Source organism: Bubalus bubalis, chromosome 4, assembly GCF_019923935.1.
Source record: "Bubalus bubalis isolate 160015118507 breed Murrah chromosome 4, NDDB_SH_1, whole genome shotgun sequence".
NCBI classification, from domain to species: Eukaryota; Metazoa; Chordata; class Mammalia; order Artiodactyla; family Bovidae; genus Bubalus; species Bubalus bubalis.
In genome coordinates, this window is record NC_059160.1 from 59,171,942 (window position 1) to 59,194,805 (window position 22,864).

General features: G+C 39.6%; 1 protein-coding gene across 12 annotated transcripts in view; it reads right to left on the bottom strand.

Moving 5' to 3' along the window:
* Positions 1-22,864, bottom strand: part of CFAP54 (cilia and flagella associated protein 54) — a 313,162-nt gene that overhangs the window by 87,083 nt on the left and 203,215 nt on the right. For 11 of the 12 annotated variants that reach the window (XM_044941473.2, XM_044941468.2, XM_044941474.2 and 8 more), the window contains 7 exons: positions 20,256-20,335; positions 18,492-18,661; positions 7,244-7,349; positions 4,934-5,078; positions 3,956-4,113; positions 3,605-3,784; positions 3,378-3,504 (listed from right to left, as the gene is read on the bottom strand). In XM_044941473.2, coding sequence (XP_044797408.2) covers positions 3,378-3,504; positions 3,605-3,784; positions 3,956-4,113; positions 4,934-5,078; positions 7,244-7,349; positions 18,492-18,661; positions 20,256-20,335 — 966 coding nt within the window. The remainder of the gene's footprint in view (positions 1-3,377; positions 3,505-3,604; positions 3,785-3,955; positions 4,114-4,933; positions 5,079-7,243; positions 7,350-18,491; positions 18,662-20,255; positions 20,336-22,864) is intronic. The other variant, XM_044941471.2, reaches the window with a different exon arrangement.

Here is a 22,864-nt window from a genome sequence, read left to right on the forward strand (position 1 = left end):
CTGCTTCAAGTGAGTCTAAAAAGCAGCAGCAGTATTGGCACCGAGTGGTGACACATCTTCAAGCTTAGTAAGGCAGGCGAGCAGAGAACACACGCAACACAACCTGCGCTTCAAGTTCTTATAGACATCAAATATATTGATAATATAAATTGTGGGCTAAAAATGTAGGAAAATAGCTCTCATGGGATCAGTGAACAGGATAGGAATTCTGCAGGTCAGCTAGGCTAGCCTAATTTCATAAACAAGGAAACATTAATAATAGGGGTGAACGGATTTCCCTACAGCAATAAAATTCATAAATGATGATGATAATCATGAAATAATGATAATCATGATGAGGAGGAGAAGAAGGGGAACAAGAGGAAAAGATTCTGGGCAGTTTGAACACACTTCTGTTACCCTCCCTCCCCAACTCTAGTCCAATCACCAGCCTCTCCTGAGCGGAGCAGCTGCTGGAATGGGAGGTAAGTGGGACCCAGGAGGCAAGGGGTGATGTTTCAAAATGTTGGTTTGGTTGTTATTCAAGTATGACAAGGTAAACAGGTCAGGAGATGATGGCCACTGAAAAGACTGGTTTCTCTTTGCTCAAAGTTCTCAAGAGGAGGGGGGCACACATGCCATGCAGGGCACCACAAAGAAGCATGAGGGTCAGTCAGGAGATAGAAATGTTACAGGAAAGAACAAAATCTTACTCCTGTTGGATCTGTTTCTTTGATTTTAATCTTTACTTCCTATTGCTTTTGTTTATTAAAAGGATAGTGTCTATACATAATGGCCTGCCTCAAGGAACACCGCCCCTCTGTCTGAATGTTAAGCCAAAGTGCCTTTGTTCAGGGAGACACCCTGGTCCTATCCACCTGTGGATGGCTACAGAAAGGAGAAATTAACACACATACTCTGTGAGGCTGGCCATTCCAGGAGATATTTGCAAGATTAATGGCCTTTTCACTGTAATTCCTCACCCTCCCCTGCTCTGTGTTCTATAAAAGATACTGGCATCCAGACCCCGATAAGATGGCTATTTTGAGACATTAGTCTGCCATCTTCTTGGTCAGATGGCTTTCTGATTACAGTCATATTCCTTGCCTCAATACCTTGTCTCTGATATATTGGTCTGTTTTGTGGCAAGAAGAGCGAGCTTGGATGGGGTAGCAGAAGGGGCCAGGAAAAAATGTGGGCAAGAGTCTTTATTGTGTTTTTTGTGGAAAGGAGTGGGTGGGTAGTGTAAGCAGACCAAGGTTTAGGATTGGCTAGTTTATACAATTTCGGTCGTCTCTGCTAGTAGTGTATATTTGTCTCTGGGGTGATTAGGGCAGAGAAATACTGGCCCCAAGGTAAGAACCCAGCAAGCTCAGTAAAGGTTTTGGGTGTGGGCTCTGGAAAAGCTGATTTGCATATAAAAGTCACCATCACAGGAAAGTGGTTAACTAATCTCTAAGAATTGACTAACCCTGAGCGGGGAAGTCCCTCCCTGGTCAGCAAGATTCCGGATGTCAAAGCATCAGGAATACATTTTTCTTTTTTTTATTTTTATTTTTTAGGAATATATTAAAAAATATTTATTTATTTATTTATTTGTTTTTGGCTGTGTTTTGTCTTTGTTGCTGCACTGACTTTTCTCTAGCTGTGGTAAGTGGGGGCTACCCTCTAGCCCCTTGCACTGCAGGGGCTTCTCATTGTGGTGACTTCTCTTGTTGGAGAGCATGGGCTCTAGGGCAGGTGGAATTCAGTAGTTGCAACTCCAGACTCCAGAGCACAGGCTCAATAGTTGTGGTGCATGGGTTTAGTTGCTTGGTGGCTTGTGGGATCTTTCCAGATCAGGGATTGAACCTGTGCATTGGCAGGTGGATTCTTTGCCACTAAGCCACTGGGAAAGCCCCAGATATACGTTTTTTGTTTTTTGTTTTTAAGGAATGATTAATATAGGTTAGAACAGACAGAGCTGTTACAAGATTTTCAGCCCTCTGAGACAGACAAGAGCCTTGGAACTAGAGGCACATAGCTTTGGGTCAACAGTGTCTGTGAGCTCCTGTGAAGTGTAGCAATACTGGTTTCCTAGGAGTTATACGGTAAACAATCTGCCTGCCGGTGTAGGAAATGTAAGAGGTGCTGATTCGATCCCTGGATCAGGAAGATCCCCTGGAGAAGGAAATGGCACTCCACTCCAGTACTCTTGCCTGGAAAATTCCATGGGCAGAGGAGCCTGGCAGGCTACAGTCCATAGGGCCACAAAAAGTCAGACACAACTGAGCAACTGAGCACACACATATATACCTCTGACTTACTGGTCTACCTTCTACAATCAGGTCCTCTCTTGGCTGGCTTCAGGCTCTCCTCCAACCTACCTATCTTCACCCAGCAGCCAGGGTAATCCTTTGAAACATAAACTGTTCCCTGATCACCTCCTCCCATTAGGCTGCCCCTACCCAACTCTGCTCTGGCTGTAATGGTCTCCTTGCAGTTCTGGAATATGTCAAGTGTGTCCTGACCTCAGAACCTACAACTCACTGCTCTGCTCGCTCTGCCTCCACTATGCATGACTCCACTATGCATATTCATGACTCTGCTATGCATATGCATAATACTTACAGTCCAGAGTTAAATACCACCTCCCCAAAGAGAACTTTCCCAATTATTCTATTCAGTACTTAAATAGACACCCCTTCCTTTGCTATTCTTTATCAACAGACCTTATCCACATCTTTTATAACACTAATTACAATTACATACATAAACATAATTCATCATCATGTTTAAGCTTACTATATCCTTGCAGATTTCCTATATAGTTGTTATCAAATACAGATTTCTATAAAATATGTACATATTAAATTTTCTAAATATTATAAAAATGTATAAATATTGAATAAATATTAAAATATTTTATAAAATTATAATATGATAAATGATATAATATTTATTCCTGTATATGATTTGTTTACTTGTTTATCTCTATCTTCAAGGTTAAGAGCAGGAACTACATCTGTTTTCATCTCCAGTAGCATCCCAGGACCTCACATGGAGGCTGGCACATGGTAGGTGATCAGATGTCTGTTCTTTCATCAGCAAAAGGAAGAATTGAGTACATAATTGCTTTCTAACATTTCCACTATCAAGTATCCTTTCATACAAACTACTTTTCAACTAAAGGATTACACTGTGTAAACAGCTTTGTATAACCAGCTATTTAATTAAATGCCTTTGTGTGCAAGGAATAACATGGCACTAATAATAATTTTTTCAACTATTTTTTAAATAAATGGAATCTGGGTATTCATAAATATTGCCCCAAATTAAATGCACTCACAAGATAGCCTGTTTGAAAATAAATTAAACTTTTTCATCAGTGTCTTGAATATATGTTTAAGTGTCCTTACCAATTCTCATTTTTGTTTTGGCCAATAACATGACGTGAGGAAGATAAATATTTTTCAAAGGCAGTAATGGACTTGCATAGTCAGTGTTTGATGAAGGCAATTCAATTGTTTCTCCAAAAGCTATCATCTGTAAAAGAAACATTATAATAAGTAATTAGCTAATGTGGTCTGCAATAAGAAAAAGAAGAGTAAGTTTCTAAATCTTTTGGACAGTAAAGCATTCTCACCTGTTCTATAAGAATGTTGTGAGACTGAGTCAACAAATACAATTTTTCTATTTTCGAAGAAGGAGTTTCCTTGAATTTCTCAGCTTTTGTTAAATCATCCAGCAAAAGCATGCTTCTCACCAAGGTTAAATGAGATCGAGGAGAAATAAAGTCATGCCCTTCAAGCAACTGTATTACCTCCTATTAAAATAAAATTATTATGTCTGATAGTACCATTTACAATTCACTGAAACAAGAGCTGGCCATATTGACTGCCATACAAGCAGTAACTAATGGAAATTTAAACTCTCTCCTTTTATTCTAACCAGAATCCTTCGGTAAATATCAATGTGAATGAGACTGCCTTCCTACCTGAAGGCTTTTTATGATGTCTGCCTTTAAATGCTTTTCTTGTAGGCCGATAATTACAGCTTGCATCAAGAATTCAGCCTGTAGCTCCCTGTCACCTGCAGCTTTTGCCTCCACACACACTTCATTGATAAGGCTCACGTAATCTGTTATATCGTTTTCTAAAATAAACAAACGCAGTTACTTAAAATGCACCAAGACAGGAAGAAACTGTATAAGCATAATATCCTCAAAGTTTATCACAGGAATATTGTATAAAATAGAAGAAAAGGAAGATGCAAAGATGGAAAACAAAACTACATGAAATATTGAAAATAAACGTAATTCGAGGGGAAGTACTTTAGAGTATTCAAACACTGCAAAAGTAATAATGATATTGCATGAAATAATTTAATTTGGGAGATGGGTAGAGATGGGTAAATAGATAGGTTCACATACAGATAACTATTAACCACTGCCAGCACTAATATTTGTTTATGTGCCAGGTTGTAATCTAAGAACCTTAGAAATTTAACCCATTTATTCTGGAAATAATCCTATGAAGTAAGTACCCTATTTCTATTTTACAGAGGGGAAAACTGGGGCATAGGGGGATTAAGTGATTTGGCCAAGATTACACAGCAAGGAAGTAGTGGATAGAGTATTTGAACTCAAGGCAGGGTGGCTCCAGAAACTGCTCTCTGGACCCCTGCACCAGGCTGCCTTCCTAGATGACAAGAAGGCTTGTGTATTAGTATCCTGAAATCTCGTTGCCTGCAATGCATACATCAGTAACATATATGCCATTTTCAGTGATACAAGGGACTGCTGAAAATTATTATCCTCATTTAATATCTCAATTTTTAAAATTTTGGTAACAGATCAAGCTAAGAAGTTATAAAATGTTAATGTTATAATAAAATACATCCCAATAAAACCTCTGTTACCTAAATAAAATTAAATTTTATGAAAGCTTTGATTGAAGAGACAGGATATTTGTACCTTTCACGATTCCAATGCCACGAATCTGGGCAACAAATGCAGTCACCAAGGCTAAGCGGCACCTCAACCACAGATGAATGTTGAAACATTCTCGAGAATTTAGGGAAATAGGATCTAAAAAATTGTCGTCTTTACTTTCAGTCGCCTAAACAATATCAAAATGATGATTATCTTTCCACTTAAAAATGTCCAAGTTCTAGCCTAGTGTTAAATATAAGTTAAGGGAAGCATTGATACCATTTAATAGCATTAAATTTTTAATTTTAGAAATTATTCTTTAACATTCTATAAAACATAAAAGATATACAAAAAACAAGTAAAATCACTATTAACACTGATCCTCATTTAAGTGCTTTCTTTTTCTCTGTGTACCCACCGTTGAAAACTAGATTTACAGTCTGAATTTTTCATTGCAAACTATATCAACAGTTTCCATACCTTCAAAACTTTTGTGACCATCATTTTAAAGGCTGAAAAACAATAATACTGGCTAATTATTGAGTGTGCGAGGGGCTGTGCTACATGCTTTATACATATTATCTCATTTAATCCTCCTGACAAGCCAAAGAGCGGTTATTGTTATTTTCTGTTTTTCAGATTTGAGAAGTGAAGCCTGCTGCTGCTGCTGCTAAGTCGCTTCAGTCGTGTCCGACTCTGTGCGACCCCACAGACGGCAGCCCACCAGGCTCTCCCGTCCCTGGGATTCTCCAGGCAAGAACACTGGAGTGGGTTGCCATTTCCTTCTCCAATGCATGAAAGTGAAAAGTGAAAGTGAAGTCGCTCAGTCGTGTCCAACTCCTAGCCTAGGGAGGCTAACTATTTGCTTAAATCCCATCATATTCTGGCAGAGGATTCACACTTGTGTCTTTCTGAATTTAGAGCCCACAGTCTTAACTGACTAAGTTATATTGCTAGGTGCTGCACATCCTGAACATATTTTATGACTTACTATCCTTCTAGTTTCACTTTACAAAGGAAATGACCAATGGGAGGGAGGTGACAAAGGAACTCTTCCAGAGCTATCAATCTCAGACACTTCATCTAGAACAATGCCTCTTTGTTTCAGGAATTTCCCGCTATGCATCTCTGACAGTTCACCATCTCCAGACAGTCAGCAACATCTGTTATCAAGGAGCTGTGACCTGGACTTGATGGGGGCTAAAGTGACTGACAGGTGAGGTGCAGAGGAGGAGAGGGTGAGCTGTTCCTGGGACCAGAGTAAGAAGGGAACAGAGAACCAGGGAGAGGATCATGATTAGAATGAGGGGTCTACTACTTAGATTAGATTTACAGAAAAAAATACCTATCTATGTACCTTTATCTTGGCCTACATGCCTGTTACTATCGAAAAGCTAAGTCATGCTTAATCTAAATCAGGGCTTCTCAACCTCAGCATGACTGACATTTTGGGCCAGATACTTGTTGTGGGGGAAATGTCCTGTGTGTTACAGGATGTTGAACAACATCCCTGGGTTCCACCCAGTAGTTGTCATTAGCACTGCCTCTAGTTAGAACAACTGAAATGTCTCTAGGCACTGCAAATGTCCCCTGGGAGGCAAAATCGCCTCCAATTGACAACCACCACTCTAAGTAAATTCTCAGAATCAGATTGCTTTTTAGCATACATATTGCTTTTAATATAGTAAGAAATGAGTCAATTAGTTTTATTTTGTAAAGACTTAGATAGCAGCAATTTTATTAGTAAAGCTTAAGCTTTATTTTATTCGTTTTAAAATGAGCAAGGGTTTAGTGTACTGAATCTTTATATTTTAATTCTAAACAACCCTGTATTATTAAATTACTTGGTCTAACTGAAGTCCATAAAATTTCGAAGAATGTGAGATACCAGTTGCCATATAGATTTGAGAGCTGAAGTGCAGAAGAATCTAATTGTGAGAAATTCAAGATGGGAAACAGCACACGTGTCGCACTGGTAATGCTAAAGAAGAAATATAATCGAAAGTGAAACGAAGACCAAGTACTGTGAAACAAGTTCTTTTACTGGTGACACCAGATCTAGAAGACTAGAATGATATATCTGGTAGGACTCCAGTCACTATTACATCCAATTCCATAAGTTCCTAAATGAGATCACATAGCTCTTTAAAAAAATTTTAAGGAACTTGCCCAAGGTATACTGACTAATAAACAGCATCAACATGGGACTTAAACACAGATCTTTTTATTCTGAACTCAATGTTTTCAGTACTTTATCCCTTTGTTTCATTTAAATAATGAGACAATGTCCTAGTATGCCAATAATTATTCCATAATAAGTATTATAAGGATAAACATTAAATTCATACATACATAACTTTCTGGAGAGGTGCAATTCTCTGAGTCATCTTCTACTACTTTCTTTTTAAAAAGTTTTGAATCCTGGAGAAGTTTAAGTGTGGAAAATACTATGGCAGCACTAAAAGAGAGAATATAATTGAAGCATTATCAGTATTACACTCGTGGCATTGTACCTTACTTCCTAAGTCTCTTCCTCCAAAACCCCCCCATACTGCCACCCCCGCCCCAATTAGGTGCCCTGTCCGGGTGCCATCGTGTGGCCTTAACCACAAGATGGTACCTAGCACATTATTTAACTGCCTGCAAACCCCTGTATAGTCTCACCTAATTTATCTTATTCCTTGCTGAAAACCAACATCTAGTGGCTCAGACACAATAGAAGTTAAAAAATATTTTTAAATGAAAAGTGTGAACAAAAGAATGAATGTTTCCATGATCTAAAACAAAATTTACTCACACATTCATTAATAAAATGAGCACAGATGTATTTTCCATACATCAGAATATGGTTCTCTGGGGTTTTTTGATGCCATAAAACTGTGTTGCTTAATGCTATGCACTTGGAAAATCTTAAGGGAAATTTTTGCTCCATCAGTATCTAGCAGTGCCAAGAGGTAAATGCACTTAATGAAGAAAATTGAAGCCAGGAGATAGGAACTCTTCTCACTTCCTGTTGCCCGGGATGTAAGTTTTTCTTCACTTTAAGCCATCCCATCCTCTTTCCCTGTATGATGATATACATATAACTGATGTCACACTTTTTCAAAATATTTTAATAATATATGTCAACAGACCTTCTCATTGGAAAATCTAGACCAAAACAAAATTCAAATGCAGAATAATCTACCTGACAATGCTTGTTGTTATGCTACTTTATACACAGAAAGATTGGCTGAAAGCCAAATGGACAATATATCCATTTATCTAACTGATCACTTGATATCTCCACTTGAATAGTAAATAACAATCGCATTTAAGAGGTGTTATGAGCTAAACTGTGTTGAGGTCCTAACCCTCTGTGCCTCAGCATGCGTTCTGACCTGGAAATAGAGTCTTGACAGAGGTAACCAAGCTAAAATAAGGTCATTGGGGTGGACCCTATGTATGTGCTACATGCTGTGCTAAGTCGCTTCATTGTGTTTGACTTTTTGCGACCCTGTGGACTATAGACTGCCAGGCTCCTCTGTCCACGGGATTCTCCAGACAAGAATACCAGAGACAGTTGCCATTTCCTTCTCCAGGGGATCTTCCTGACCCAGGGATTGAACCCGTGTCTCTTACGTCACCTGCATTGGCAGGTGTGTTACCTGGAAACCACTAGTGCTACCTGGAAAGCCCCATTCCAATATAACCAGTGTCCTTACAAATGGGGGGAATTTGGACAGAAAGACAGACATGAACAGAGAAACAGACATGCCCAGAGGGAAGCTGATGTGAAGACACATGGGGAGAAGGCAGCCCATGACTGGAGTGATGCACCTCTCCATCACGCACAATGCGGAACACCAAAGATCGCTGACAAGCAACAAGAGGTGAGGAAGGGCTCCCTCCAGAGCTGTCAAAAAGAGCAGGGTCCTGCCAACGCCCTGATTTTGGGACAGTCAGCCTCCAGAACTGTGAGACAATAAAATTCTGTTGTTTTAAGACACAGTCTTGGGTACTCTGTTATGTTAGCCCTAGGAAACTTGTTGTTCAGTCGCCCAGTCATGCCCGACTCTTTGTGACCCCATGGACTGCAGCACGCCAGGCCTCGCTGTCCCTCACCCACCATCTCCCGGGGTTTGCCCAAATCCACATTTGTTGCATCGGTGATGCTGTCCAGCCATCTCATCCTCTGACGCCCTCTTCTCCTTCTGCCCTTGGGAGGAGGGAATAGCAAATCTGCCCACCGGAGGAGGAAATGGCAAACCACCCCAGTACACATGTCGTGAGAACCTCATGAACTGTATAGAAGGCCCAGGAAACTAGGATGGATTAAAAGCAGAGCCCCTCCACCTCCTCCTCCCTTCCACCTCCTCCACCAAACCTACTCCTCCTTCTTGTTCTCTACCCCAGATCAAGAGCCCAGTATCACCACTGCTTCCCCTTTGCCTCCCACTCCATGTTCAATCCGTCAACAAGTTCTGTCGGCTTCACCTTCAAATCTGGATACTATCCAGCAGCTCCTTCCTTCCTTCACTGCTACTGCTAATGCCTCCATCCAAGCCACCAACATCTCCAGGGAACTTCCTGGCCAGTCTGTCTGATATGGCTCCCACCCCTGTGGTCCTGGTTCCTACTCTGGCCACATCGATCTCTCTTCAAGATGTAAATCAGATCATGTCATTTCCCCAGTCCTCCTTCCAGAAGCCTCCCTGGCTGTGGCCAGTACACCATCTCCTTTGGGTAAGGTTTCTGGCCAAGAAACCAGCTTCATCAGGGTCCAGGGATACTTCTAAGAAGGTATAGTCTCTGTGTATAGGCCCCCAAGGTATGTACATATGCTCAGATCTTCATTACATTTTAAAGCCTTTTTTTTTTTTTTTTGGTATGCATCCACGTGTTGTATTAAAAGATATCCTCTCTCTCGTCTTCCCTCAATCTTTTTTTAAAATGGTAACTGGTATTTACTGTGTTTACCACCTGCCAGGTGCTATGTTAAGTGCTTTCTGTGAATTAATTGACTTAATCCCCACCCCAAACCTACAAAGTATGTATTATTATCATCCCTATTTGATAGATGAGTTAATTGAGACCCAGAAATGACTTGCCTAAGGTGACTCATGGAGAAGGAAATGGCAACCCACTCCAGTGTTCTTGCCTGGAGAATCCCAGGGATGGGGGAGCCTGGTGGGCTGCCATCTATGGGGTCGCACAGAGTCGGACACGACTAAAGCGACTTAGCAGCAGCAGCAGCAGCAGCAAGGTGACTCAATGGGCATGAGTTTGAGCAAACTCCAGGAGATAGACAGGGAAGGCTGGCATGCTGTAGTCCAGAGAGTCACAGAGAGTCACACACGACTGAGCCACTGAACACAACAAAGGTGACTCGGGTAGAAAGGGGAGGCAGGATCAGAACCCAGGCCACTGGCGCCTGTAGCATTCTCAGATTCATGATTCTTCTATAATGTGGCCTTTTCCTTTTTACAATTCTAACACATTGTGTTTTGTTTATCCTGGCACAGGGTTACTTGGTCCCACATTTATATTACTATCTAATTATTGTTAACTGTACCTTGCATGATATAAAAGGCCCTCTTCGTTCAGCTTTTTAATGTCTTTTGCCTTCATTCTACTCAGTAAGCTTCATTAAATGGGGTTATCTTAAGGATATTAAATGAGGTACTTAGTCTTTTATATGCTCAAAAATATGTACTGAGCACCTGCTATAGGCCAGAAGCAAATCTAGGGGTTATGGATACAGTACCTGACCTCACGGAGTTGACATTCTATTGAGAGCAGGATGCTCTCAGCAAAGAGGAATGCTCAGCAAACAGACAGTATTCAGTGCATCCTTGCTATAATCCTCCTAGCTGTCATTATTGTATAAAGTTGGACAGGGAAAATGCAAGGACTAAATTGATTTTTTTTCTGAGTTGTTAACCAGCATCAAAGCTTTTCAGCCATTACTGAATTTCAAACTCTCAGGATTTTACTCGGTCATTAAACTGGTTTAGATACTTGTATTTTCTAAAATATGGCTTGTGATGATCTAAACTTACTATTTAAAAAAAATTAAAATCAAACAAGCAAGCAAGAAACAAACAAACAAACAAAAGTATAATGTTGATGGGGTTTGTGTGCAGGTACAGAATCTCCTCTCCCCTACACCCTTCTTCCCTGCAGGCTACATACACGTCTCTAATGCACTCTGTTTATTCAGTAGCTTCAGAGTTAGCACAGGATAGCAACTAGAGACCTTGGAAGAAGAAAACAGTACTTATCTCACTCTTCTGATCTGAAGGCCTAATTCTGATTTCAAGAGAAATGAGATACAGGGTTTGGAATCTTGCAAACCCCAAAACTTAGTCAATAAAATATAAACATACTGGTATGTCTTAATCCACCTGGTACTGCTTAGTTGCACAACGGAAAACTTCTAGTTTCTCCTCTGCACTAGGCAGACAGAAAGTGTAAGAGGATTACTGACTATAAACAGTCTGAATCCCAATAGAAGGACATTTCATTCTGACACAAAATTAAAAGGCTCAAATGTTATCCGATTTAGACAATAAATTAAATACAAAGGAGAACAGAAAGGACCATTAAAAAAAAAAAAAGAAGACGATTCTGAAATAGAGAGGCAGCCCTGAAAGGAGTAGAAATACAGTTTGCGTAACTTTGATCCCATTTATTTCTTATTAACATTCATGACAAAAATGGTCAGTTTGTTCTCATAAAATCTATGTGGCTCACACCACCTGTCACCCGAGGGAACGTGCCTTTCAATTTCCTTGACACATAATTTTATTAGAAGAATCATGAAATGTCAAGCTAACCATCATTTGGAAAAGGGACTGTCCAACACTCTCAGCAGTGCCCAAACAGAAGCTCACAGAGGGTGAAGTTCACCTGCAAAAACACATTCTTCCTGACAGTAGGCTTTCCCAAGTGACAACGCTGTCACTAACAGCCAGCAGTGGCAAAGTTTTTGCAGGTTTTGTCCCAAGGGCCTGGCTCATGGACTTAAAATTGGTGCGATTCTGGTATACTCGCATATTATTTGCATACATCTATCTGGTTGTCAAATTAAAGTTCTGTTGTGACATTCCTTTCTATGCTATTTTTTAATGTTTAGTTTCTCATTTCATTCTTCTTCACTAAAGAAAAAAAAAAATCACTCTTCTCCTCCACACTAAAAGGGTATATATAAGACATGTAGAGAGCAGGGGAAACAAAGAAAGTAAGAGACAAGAAATATTTTCCACAGTTGCTATTGCTCTCTGAGACACAGTTTGGAAAAAACAGTTCCACTTGCCACCATGGGAAATCATATGTTCATTATTTTCCATATATAGATATACATATATATTCTATATAGTGATAACACACATAATCATATATATAATAACATTAAGATATATAAATATTTTCTAAATATATGTTTACATATTATATATTCAAATCATTTATTTTCTATAGGAAATAATACAGTAAAAGTTCCTTTGTCTTCAAACTTCAGTGGGGGAAATGGTGTATTATTATTATTATGCCGTCTCTGGGGTTGCACAGAGTCGCACACGACTGAAGCTACTTAGCAGCAGCAGCAGTAGCAGTACTTAGTCGCTCAGTTGTGTCTGACTCTTTGCAATCCTTTGGACTGTAGCCCACCAGGCTCCTCTGTCCATAGAATTTCCCAGGCAAGAATAGTGGGGTGGGTTGCCATTTCTTCCTCCAGGGGATCTTAGCACCCCAGGGATCGAAGCCATGTCTCCTGTGTCTCCTGCATTGCAGGCCAATTCTTTACCCTCTGAGCCATGTAAGCCTATTTTAACCAACTACCAGTATAGTTTAAAGATAGTTACAAATGTGACAATACTTTAAACCAGTGGGTCCCAAGTTTTTTTTAATCTCAACACCCATTTACATTCTTAAAAATTATTGAGAACCATCAAAGAGCTCTATCAATATTTACCATATTGGAAATTAAATTGAGTCATGTTTAAATTCATTAACATTTACTAATTCATTTAAAAATAAAAACTCATTAATTTTAATATAAATAATGTATTTTATGGAAAATATATTTTCAAAAACAAAAAACAGTGAGAAAGATGCCACTGTTTTTGCATTTTGCAAATCTCTTTAATATCTGACTTGAAAAGAGAAAATCTGCTGAATAGAAGACTAGTCAGTCTGTTCTGACATAATGTTTGGTTGAAGTACAGAAGACTAGGCCTCACATAGATAGTGACTGGACATGGGAGGAGTATTTTAAGAGCCTCTTCAAATAATTGTGAATATTCTTCCTTGATACTATACCAACATGTGACAAATGATATGCTTAGTTGCTCAATCATGTCAGACTCTTTGTGCCCCCATGAATGGTAGCCCGCCAGGCTCCTCTGTCCATGGGGATTTTCCAAGCAAGAATACTGGAGTGCATTGCTGTGCCCTCCTTCAGGGGATCTTCCCAACCCAGGGATCGAACCCAGGCCTCCCGCATTGCAGGCAGATTCTTGTCTGAGCCACTAGGGAAGTCCAACAAATTATAGTTTCTTAAGTTTGTTGTTATGTGAAATGTAATACCATCCACTGATGCACTTTTCCTACTCAGTTACATGAAAACCTAACGGTCTTTCTTGTTAACCAGGATTTGGGAACATCATATGTGGTCATTTAGAAAACATAAGCTCCCTGAGTTATACAGAACTTCTTGATGTTGAAGCATTTCATTATACAATTTTTAAAAAACAATGCCCATTAATGTCACCACCAGTCTCATCCAAAAAATCTAAGCATTAGAAAACTGTCAAGCTCATGATGGCAAATACAAATTTTCCAAAACTCCAGTTTTCTCATGCAAGTTTAGATTTTATCACTGGCAACAAAAACAATTAGTTGTTTTCCTAGAAATGGCATGTTCATTTCACTCATTTTCAACAAAATGCCTGTCAAATACCCAAGTCTGAATAATCATGGTTTTTCAGTTGTTTTTATAAACAAAAATGTTGTTCCATGAGAAAAACAGCTTAGCCAGCTCTCAATTCATCCACATGCATTCTCTTCCTCAAGACAGCCATCAGACTATGCTACACAGTGAAAGTGCTTGAGGTACACTTCCCACTTAATATATTCCCACAGATTATTACAAATTTATTTAAGAATAGGTATTTATGAATGTAACAGATTCTACTGCTTCAGCAAAAGCATTCTTAAAGTGAATCTGCCTTGATTTTTTTTTAATCGCAAGCACACAGCAGTGAAGAACAGAAGGACAACTAGTTCGCTTTGGTGTCACTGCTTTGATTCATGGTGAGCTGATGGAAGTTGCAAATAACAACACACAGAAAAGGCAAAAAACATCTTCATTTTATAAACTATTATACACATAGTTTACTATGTTATAAACTACTATAAAAATAGTTCTAACCTCACAGACCTCCCTGAAAGAGTCTCAGGAACATCCAAAGATCTGCAGACCACATTTGAGAATCACTGCCCCAAAAACACTTTATGGATTTTCATCGCTGCTTAGAAACCACAAAAATTTATAAATTTCCCCAAACCTGTACTGTCTCCAACATAAAATCAAATTTAGATGTGGACTCAGTAGAGCCCAGCGAGCTACAGTCTATGAGGTTGCAATTTAGCAACTGAACAACAACAACCATGGAAAAGCCTTCAATCAAGGCAATAGTGAGATGATTGTATGTTACCAATCTAAGTACAAGCAAAGGCGGGTTTTTGCTGAACTGACTTCCCCTTTGCGAAGGCTGCAGGAGTACTTCTCCTGTTTAAGCAGAATGGCCATCTAAAAAATTAAGTCCCTTTCCAAATTCTGGACCCAATGCATAGAACCTAATGCACAGAATTTCAGTATACTGAGAAAGGAGAGGAAAAAAATTGTTTCCATCTAATTTGATCATTTCTTCTTTTCATTCAATGATTATATTTTTCAGTTCTAAAATCTCTAGTTTTTTTCCCCTAAACTCACCTATTTCTTTTATAATCTTGTCTCATTCTCGTCCATCCTTCACATCTTTGAACAGTTCATTTCTTGGGCTGCAAAGTCTGCCATTTATTGTCTGCTCTCTTCTGAGGCTGTTTCTTCATTTGGTTTATGATATTTGCCTCTGTGCTAGCTTTACCGGCAGTTATTTTCCATGGGAGTCCTGCATTTCCTAAGTTAATCTCTATGAGACAACTTTGGCTTTGTCTTTGCTCCAGCTTTGTGATGTCAAGGCCAGTTTCAAAGTTAATTTCTCAAGGTTTCTGCCTTTCACTGTCAGTGCCAGTTTGGACCCTGCACTTGCCAAAAGCATCCATCTGAGGAACTTATTTGTCTTGGGCTACTCTTTTTCCAACTATACTCAGCGCAGGCAGCAAGCAGGTTCCTGGCTAGTCCCCAGAGACCTTTCTGAAAGCCCAACCTAGGGGATAATTTTATTCTGTATTAGAGAAACAGAGAAGACTGCACTGGGATCCTACCCTACTGTGTACAAATTATATCAGAACATCGAATTCACTCTCTCTTCTGGGTCATTTTCATCAGTATATAATACATTATTGTTGCTCTCATCTCAAAAAAACTTGTCTTGATCCTACTTCTACCAACTTTACCCTATTCCTCTACTTCCCTTTACATGAAAATTCCTCAAAAGAATCATCTTTACTTGCGCATTCCAATTTCTCTCCTTCCGTGTTATCATAAAACCACTCTAAACATGCTCTTTCCCCATTACCTTCTAAAATTACTCCTGTCAAAGTACAAAGTACTGGTGATGTCCACGTTTATAAATCATCCAATTGCCAATTCTATGTTCTCATCTCAATCTACCTGGAGCTCTTGGCACAGCTGATCACTCTATTCTCCTTGACACACTTTCTTCACGTGGCTTTCCGGATTTCATAATCTCTTGGGTTTTTGTTTTTTTTTTTTTCTTTTACTAGTCATTTCTTCTCAGTTTCCTTGGCTGGTTCCTCGTTTTCTCCCCAATCTTTTACCACGCCCAACCCTCAGTCCTTGGTCTTTTTCTTTCATTCATCTACTCACACTCCTTAAGGAATCTCATTCTTTATAAAGGCTTTAAGGGACTTCCCTGGTGGTCCAGTAACTAAGATTCTGCTGCATTCCCAATGCAGGGGGCCCAGGTTCAATTCCTGGTCAGGGAACTAGATCCTACATGCCCCATGCCACAGCTAAGACCTGGGGCACCCAAACAAATAAATAAATACATATTTTAAAAAACAGAGGCTTTAAATACTATCTATATTCTAAAGACTCCAAGAATATTTGATATTGCCAATTGTACCTCAAAGGGACATCTCAATCTAAACACATACAAAATGTAACTTTAGATCTTTCCCCTAAATAAGCTGCACCTCTGCAGTCTTCCCCATTTTGGTGAGGGACAATTTCTTTCGTAACTCTTCTCTCTTTCTCACTACTCTACAGCTAATGCATCAGCAGATTCTAACGGTTCTATTTTCAGAATATACCCAGAATCCAATGGCTTATCACCATCCTCAGTGCTACCACCCTTTTCAGAGCCACTAACATCTTTCTTTTTATAACAGCTTTCCCAGCTGATTTCTCTGCTTTCAAACCCTTTCTCTCCTACAATCAATTCTCCACCTAACAACTGGAGTCATCCCTTGGAAGTGAAAATCAGATCATGTCATTATTCTGCTCAAAACAATATAATGACTCCCTAGCTCTCTCAGAGGAATAGCCAGAATCTTCACCCTGGCCACAAGATCCCTTATGATCTGCCTCCCCCACCAAGTACATCTTTGAGGATCTCTGAAAACTCTTACTTGCTCCATTCTAGCCACAAGAGACCCTGTGCTATCCCCCAAACGAGTATCAGGCATATTCCCACAGCCTGCAACACTCTGTCTACAGGTATTTGCATGGACAACCCCCGTGTTTATTTGTTCAGATGTCACCTCATCATAAAGTCTACCCTGACCACACCAGATTTGGGTTATATGTCAACACTGATGCCAAGCACATCAAGAAGACTACGAAGAGGATGATTACTTCCATAGGGAAACTATCCAGGAAGAGCACAGCAGCCTCCCAAACAGGTTGAAAATGTCTAAAGAGGAAAGAGAAAGGTAACTGACTGGGCTTTTTGGTGGTTAACGGGCGGTGCTGGGTTAAGGTTTCCCACGTGTGGGTCAGGGTCTGTGTGGTTTAGACTTCCCACCAGCACCAAAGGAGCGAGCAACTAGGCTCTCTTCTCTGCTTGTCTGGGCATGGGGCACGAGAAGGGGGAGTGGGAGCAGTCAGTTAATGAACATCTAAATGGAGTCATTCTCTTTACTACAATAGCACAATTTTAAAAGGATAACCTTCCTCCTCCTCCTGCCTTCAGATATTCTCCTTAACACTTATTTTTGGCCACACTATACAGTTTACCTAACTGTTAGGTTTACAGTTTATCATCAGCCTGCTTATCTTCTATTAGATTATAAACCCTATGAGGGTAGGATTTTTGTCAATATTGTTATGTACTTTTTGTCTACTGGGATACAGAATTTAGGACTGTGCCTAGCATATTGTAGATGCCCCTAAATTATTTTTTGAATGAATGAATGTTAATATAAGAAATTTGCTCATTATTCAAAACATCACTATTGAAAGTATACTAATGATAGAGGTGATTATCATAACTGATATGGGAAGCTCTTTAAAGTATATTTCTATATTATTCAATATTAAAAAATCATTGAGAAGTATTTTAACCATCTATGAGCTTTTGAATACAGAAACTATATTCTATTCATCTTTGTATCCTCAGTGTCTAGAACAGAGCCCTAGAGCGAGGTACTCAGCAGATGAAAGAAAGTGAAAAGTGATCTAACCTAGGTCTCCCACACTACAGACAGGTGGGAGAAGCCCCCGGTGGCACTAGTGGTAAAGAACACGCCTGCCAATGCAGGAGACGCAAGGGATGTGGTTACAATCCCTGGGTCGGGAAGATCCCCTGGAGAAGCACATGACAGCCCACTCTAGTCTTCTTGCCTGGACAGTCCCACGGACAGAGGAGCCTGGCAAGCTACAGTCCATAGGGTTACAAAGAACCAGACACGACTGAAGCGACTTGGCAATGTCAACAGATACTGATCACTATAAATGAATCAATCAATGAACAAATGAAAGGAAAAATCTGACATTAGCAATTGCACCACATTTTAAAAATCTGCCACCTACAACAGTTTATTCAATGGTTCAGCACAGCATAGTTCATAGTAACTTTTTAGAAATAGAGTTAATTTTTAATATTGTTATTGGTTGGAAAAAATACTCCACAGGTGTAATTTGTAAAAAGCTATAAGGAATTTAGATTCTGCCTTTTAAAAAAATAGATTAATTCTGAAAAGGAGAGATCTGTGAATTTGCTAATGTTTGACATAAAACATCCGAGCTATGTGCTTTAATAAACCAACTCATTTGTTGAGGACTATAGTTTTAAGTGTAGTAACATGTGAAAAAAAAAAACCCTGAATCCTAAGTCTGCTCTATTAATCTAGGAATTTTTGAAGCTTACATAAAATTGAGATATATTGAGCAAATCAGGGTGAGGAAGAAACCGTGTGTGCAGATACTCGCCTGTATGCTGCCCGGTGTCTCTGCAGGGCAATGGCAGCCAGCTGCAGTCTGACCTCCACCACAATCTCCAGTTCACCAGCAGAACACTGAGAGAGGTCCTTATGGCTTAGATGGTCCATCTCCGACAGAAGGGTGTTGAGCCTGTCTTCAGCTTCTGTCAGTAAAATTGACTAAAGAAAGAATACCACGCAGTCACCCAAGTCCAGACATAATACAAACCATGTCTCATCCTTACTCAGCAAGTATTTTTTACGTACTAAAAAGTAACAATGAATGGAAGAGCAAAAAGGAAATCTGAACAAAAGCATCAGAGAAGAGAGCTCAGTGAACAGGAAAAGTTAGCAGAGAATGAAAAGGGCAGTAATGGCAGGAGTAAGGTGCAGGACAGTGGCCCTTTACTGCACACACAGCTGATGCCCATACTTGCTTATTCACAGAAGCTGTGTTCTAGAAAGTTCCTGCCAACACTGAGTCAGTGAATGCTGAAGCATTACTCCTAGGGGAAATACAGGGATAGGTTCCTACAAGCCTCTGGTCACACCATTTTTTGTCAGCTGATCAATATGTAATCTTGTTTAATGTGTGTCTATGTTTAAAGACATATAATTGAATATATAATATAGATTCATTATCCCTGAACTCACAGCCAGGAGCTCTATAATTCATGCCTGACTGAAGCTTGTCTAACACACACATGTTCTCCAAAAGGCTCATCACAGCCTTCTTGAACTTAGGATTACTAGACAGCACTTCAGCTTTATGCTTAGGGGCCATTTCAAATAATGAAATGACAAAACCCCCACAAAAATGTGAAAAGTTTGGCAATAAATACACCATGAAAAGGGATACTTGTTTATAGTATGAGAGTGGAAACAAAAAGTCACCATTGTGTTGTTCAACTTGGCTAAGAATGTGCATGTCAGAAAAATCCAATTCTTCTATGCTCTGTGCAGGTCCCCAAATGACCACCAAAGAGCCAAGGGTTTTGATTTGGAGGTTACAAGTAACTTTTAGCAGATAAGCAAATCAGCAAATACTGTATCTGTAAACAATGAGGATCAACTGTATTTCAAATTAAACTATGCTCATCTAACTTGTAATGTGAAGATAACAAGATTTTAAGGTGGACAATCAGTACTAATTAGCAAAAGAGAAAGAGCCCAACCAAACTTTCAAGGAACAGGTCTCTGAAGACTTCTTTGTATAGGGCAGTAAATATTATGTAAGGACTAGGGTAATTTAGTATAATGGTTAAGAACATGATCTGTATTTTATCAATTACATGGCATTAGTGAATTTCTTACTGTCTAAGCCTCAATTTATTCATCGTTCAGCACAATATAGTTCAAAAATGATTAACAGGTACATCACGGAGTTGTGAGAATTAAATATAATGCAAAGTGCCTGTCATGTATAATAGTAAGTACCGAATAAATGGTTCTGTTGTTGTTGCTGTTGTGAATCACTGTTACGATTAGGAGATGCCAAACAGGGTATGGAAAGCTTAGATCCCATCAAATAATAAATCTTATTTTCCCCACCAACTTAACTGAGTTAAAAGGTCAAAGTCTGACACCACTCAGCATCTGCTTTTCTCATGGGGAGTAGACCCATCTCTGGCCCCAACCCATGCTTGGGAAAGAAAAGCTAACAGATTTCCCAACAGCAAGCACAAACGTGAAAGTTGGCCTGGCCAGGGCCTAAGAATGGGCATTGTGGTAACTGATTCACTATGATTTGAGAAATTTTTTTTTTTAAACTTACCTTTAGCGTGCTAAGAGCAAAGCTCTCTTTCAATTTTGTCAGATGACAAAGTGAGCCTCCCTCATCCTTTAAACACATCTCTACAAAACACAATATTTTAGAAGAACTACATATATCTATGGTTAGCTTAAATGTGAATTATAATTTATAAAACTTATCATTAGTTGGGAAATTTAATGTTTAAAAATCAACCACAATGATAATTAGAAATATATTGCTATATACAATGGTCCTCAAATATCATATGTTAGAAGACTATGGCTGATTCTTAAAACAAATTGTGTGTGTGTGTGTCAGTCACTCAGTTGTGTCCAACTCTATGACCCCATGGAGTAGCCCACCAGGCTCCTTTGTCCAAGGGATTCTCCAGGCAAGAACACTGGAGAATGTTGCCATTTCCTTCTCCAAGACAATTCTGAAAGATCTTTCATATGTTTGTTGATGCCTCATATGTTTGTTGATGCCATTCAAGTTAATCAACTACTGATACAAAGTAGTGGTTCCTCACCTGTGACCCTATAAGGTTCTCAAAGTATTCTGAGACTTCTAGATGTTTATAATATCTCAGTAAGATCTCCTTGGAGGTGTCAGTACTGCTGATCTGCACAAGCCCCTCACTCTAAGACCAGAGAGTGAGACCATTTGGAACAGCACAACCTACACTCCTCAAACATCTTGACATTCCTACCTACGATCCAAAGCCAGCCCTCATTCTGAGCAAGGGAGAACTGAGACAATTTATATCGCAGTCTTTGCCTGCTTTAGTAAGCCTGGCTTCTAGACTACGAAAGGGAGAAAAATGACAAGTCCTATTTGACTAGGAATTAATGCACAAATGACCCACGTAAAGAGGCTAAGTTTGCCAAGTGAAACAGGGAGTCTGAATATCATGGAACTGAACACTCTTGACTTCCTCCCTTCTTCCAACTTCAACCTACCTGGCTCTTTTCCTAAATTAGGAGGCTCTGGAGCTAGGGGTCAGCTGAGGATGAAGGAGGGCCCAGAAGAAAGATCTGGGTTGTGGTCTTCTTCCCTAAGGGAAAGTGTGAGAGAGACAAGGATAGAAGACAAATGCCTGGAGGTTGGTATGGAGAAACCCCAGGAAGAGTCTGACCCACATCTTCCTCTGGCCCTCTCTGTCTCCTGAGCAGCGGTCCCATGTTGTATTAGGCCCCTACCTCTTGGGGGCTCTAAGTAACAAACTATGTTTTCACTGGCAGTCATTTCCTGATCTGTTGGCCTTAAGTGTGTATGTGAAAGTGTTAGTCGCTCAGTCGTATCCAACTCTGTGATCCCATGGACTGTAACCCGCCAGGCTCCTCTGTCCACAGGATTATCAAGGCAAGAATACTGGAGTGGGTTGCCATTTCCTTCTCCACAGTTGGCCTTACCATACCTGAATAATAATAAAACTTACACTTTAAAACAGAGGTCAATATTATTCTGATACCAAAACTAGACAGAGATATCATAAGAAAAAAAGAAAAATCTACATAATATATCATATGAATATGGATGCAAAAATCTTTAAGAAAATCCTAGAAAACAATCCAGGAATATATATAAAGATTTTATACCATGACCAGTGGGATTTATCCCAAGAAAGCAAGGATGATTAAACACTCAAAAATCAACCAATACACCCTATTGATAGAATACAAAATAAAAAACATATAATCATCTTAACAGACACAGGAAAAACATTTAATAAAATCCAACACTATATTTAACTTATATGCAGAGTACATCATGCAAAATGCTGGGCTGGATAAAGCACAATCTGGAATCAAGATTGCCGGGAGAAATATCAATAACCTTAGATACACAGATGATACCACCTTTATGGCAGAAAGTGAAGAGAAACTAAAGAGCCACTTGATGAAAGTGAAAGAGGAAAATGAAAAAGCTGGCTTAAAACTCAACTTTCAAAAACTATGATCGTGGCATCTGGTCCCATGACTTCATGGCAAACAGATGGGTAAACAATGGAAACAGTGACAGATTTATTTTCTTGGGCTCCAAAATCACTCCAGGTGGTGACTGCAGCCATGAAATTAAAAGATGCTTGCTCCTTGGAAGAAAAGCTATGACCAACCTAGACAGCATATTAAAAAGCAGAGACATTGCTGACAAAGCTATGGTTTTTCCAGTAGTCATGTGTGGATGTGAGAATCAGACTATAAAGAAAGCTGAATGCTGAAGAATAGATGCTTTTTAACTGTGGTGTTGGAGAAGATTCTTGAGAGTCCCTTGGACTGCAAGGAGATCCAACCAGTCCATCCTAAAGGAAATCATCCCTGAATATTCATTGGAAGTACTAATACTGAAGCTGAAACTCCAATACTTTGGCCACCTGATGAGAAGAACTGACTCATTGGAAAAGACCCTGATGCTGGGAAAGATGGAAGGCAGGAGAAGAAGAGGATGACAGAGGATGAGATGGTTGGATGCCATCACTGACTCCATGGGCATGAGTTTGAGTAAACTCCGGGAGTTGGTATGCTGGCAAGCCTGGTATGCTGCAGTCTATGGGGTCACAAAGAGTCGGACATGACTGAGTGACTGAACTGAACTGAACTGAACACCCTTTCATGATAAAATCACTCAAC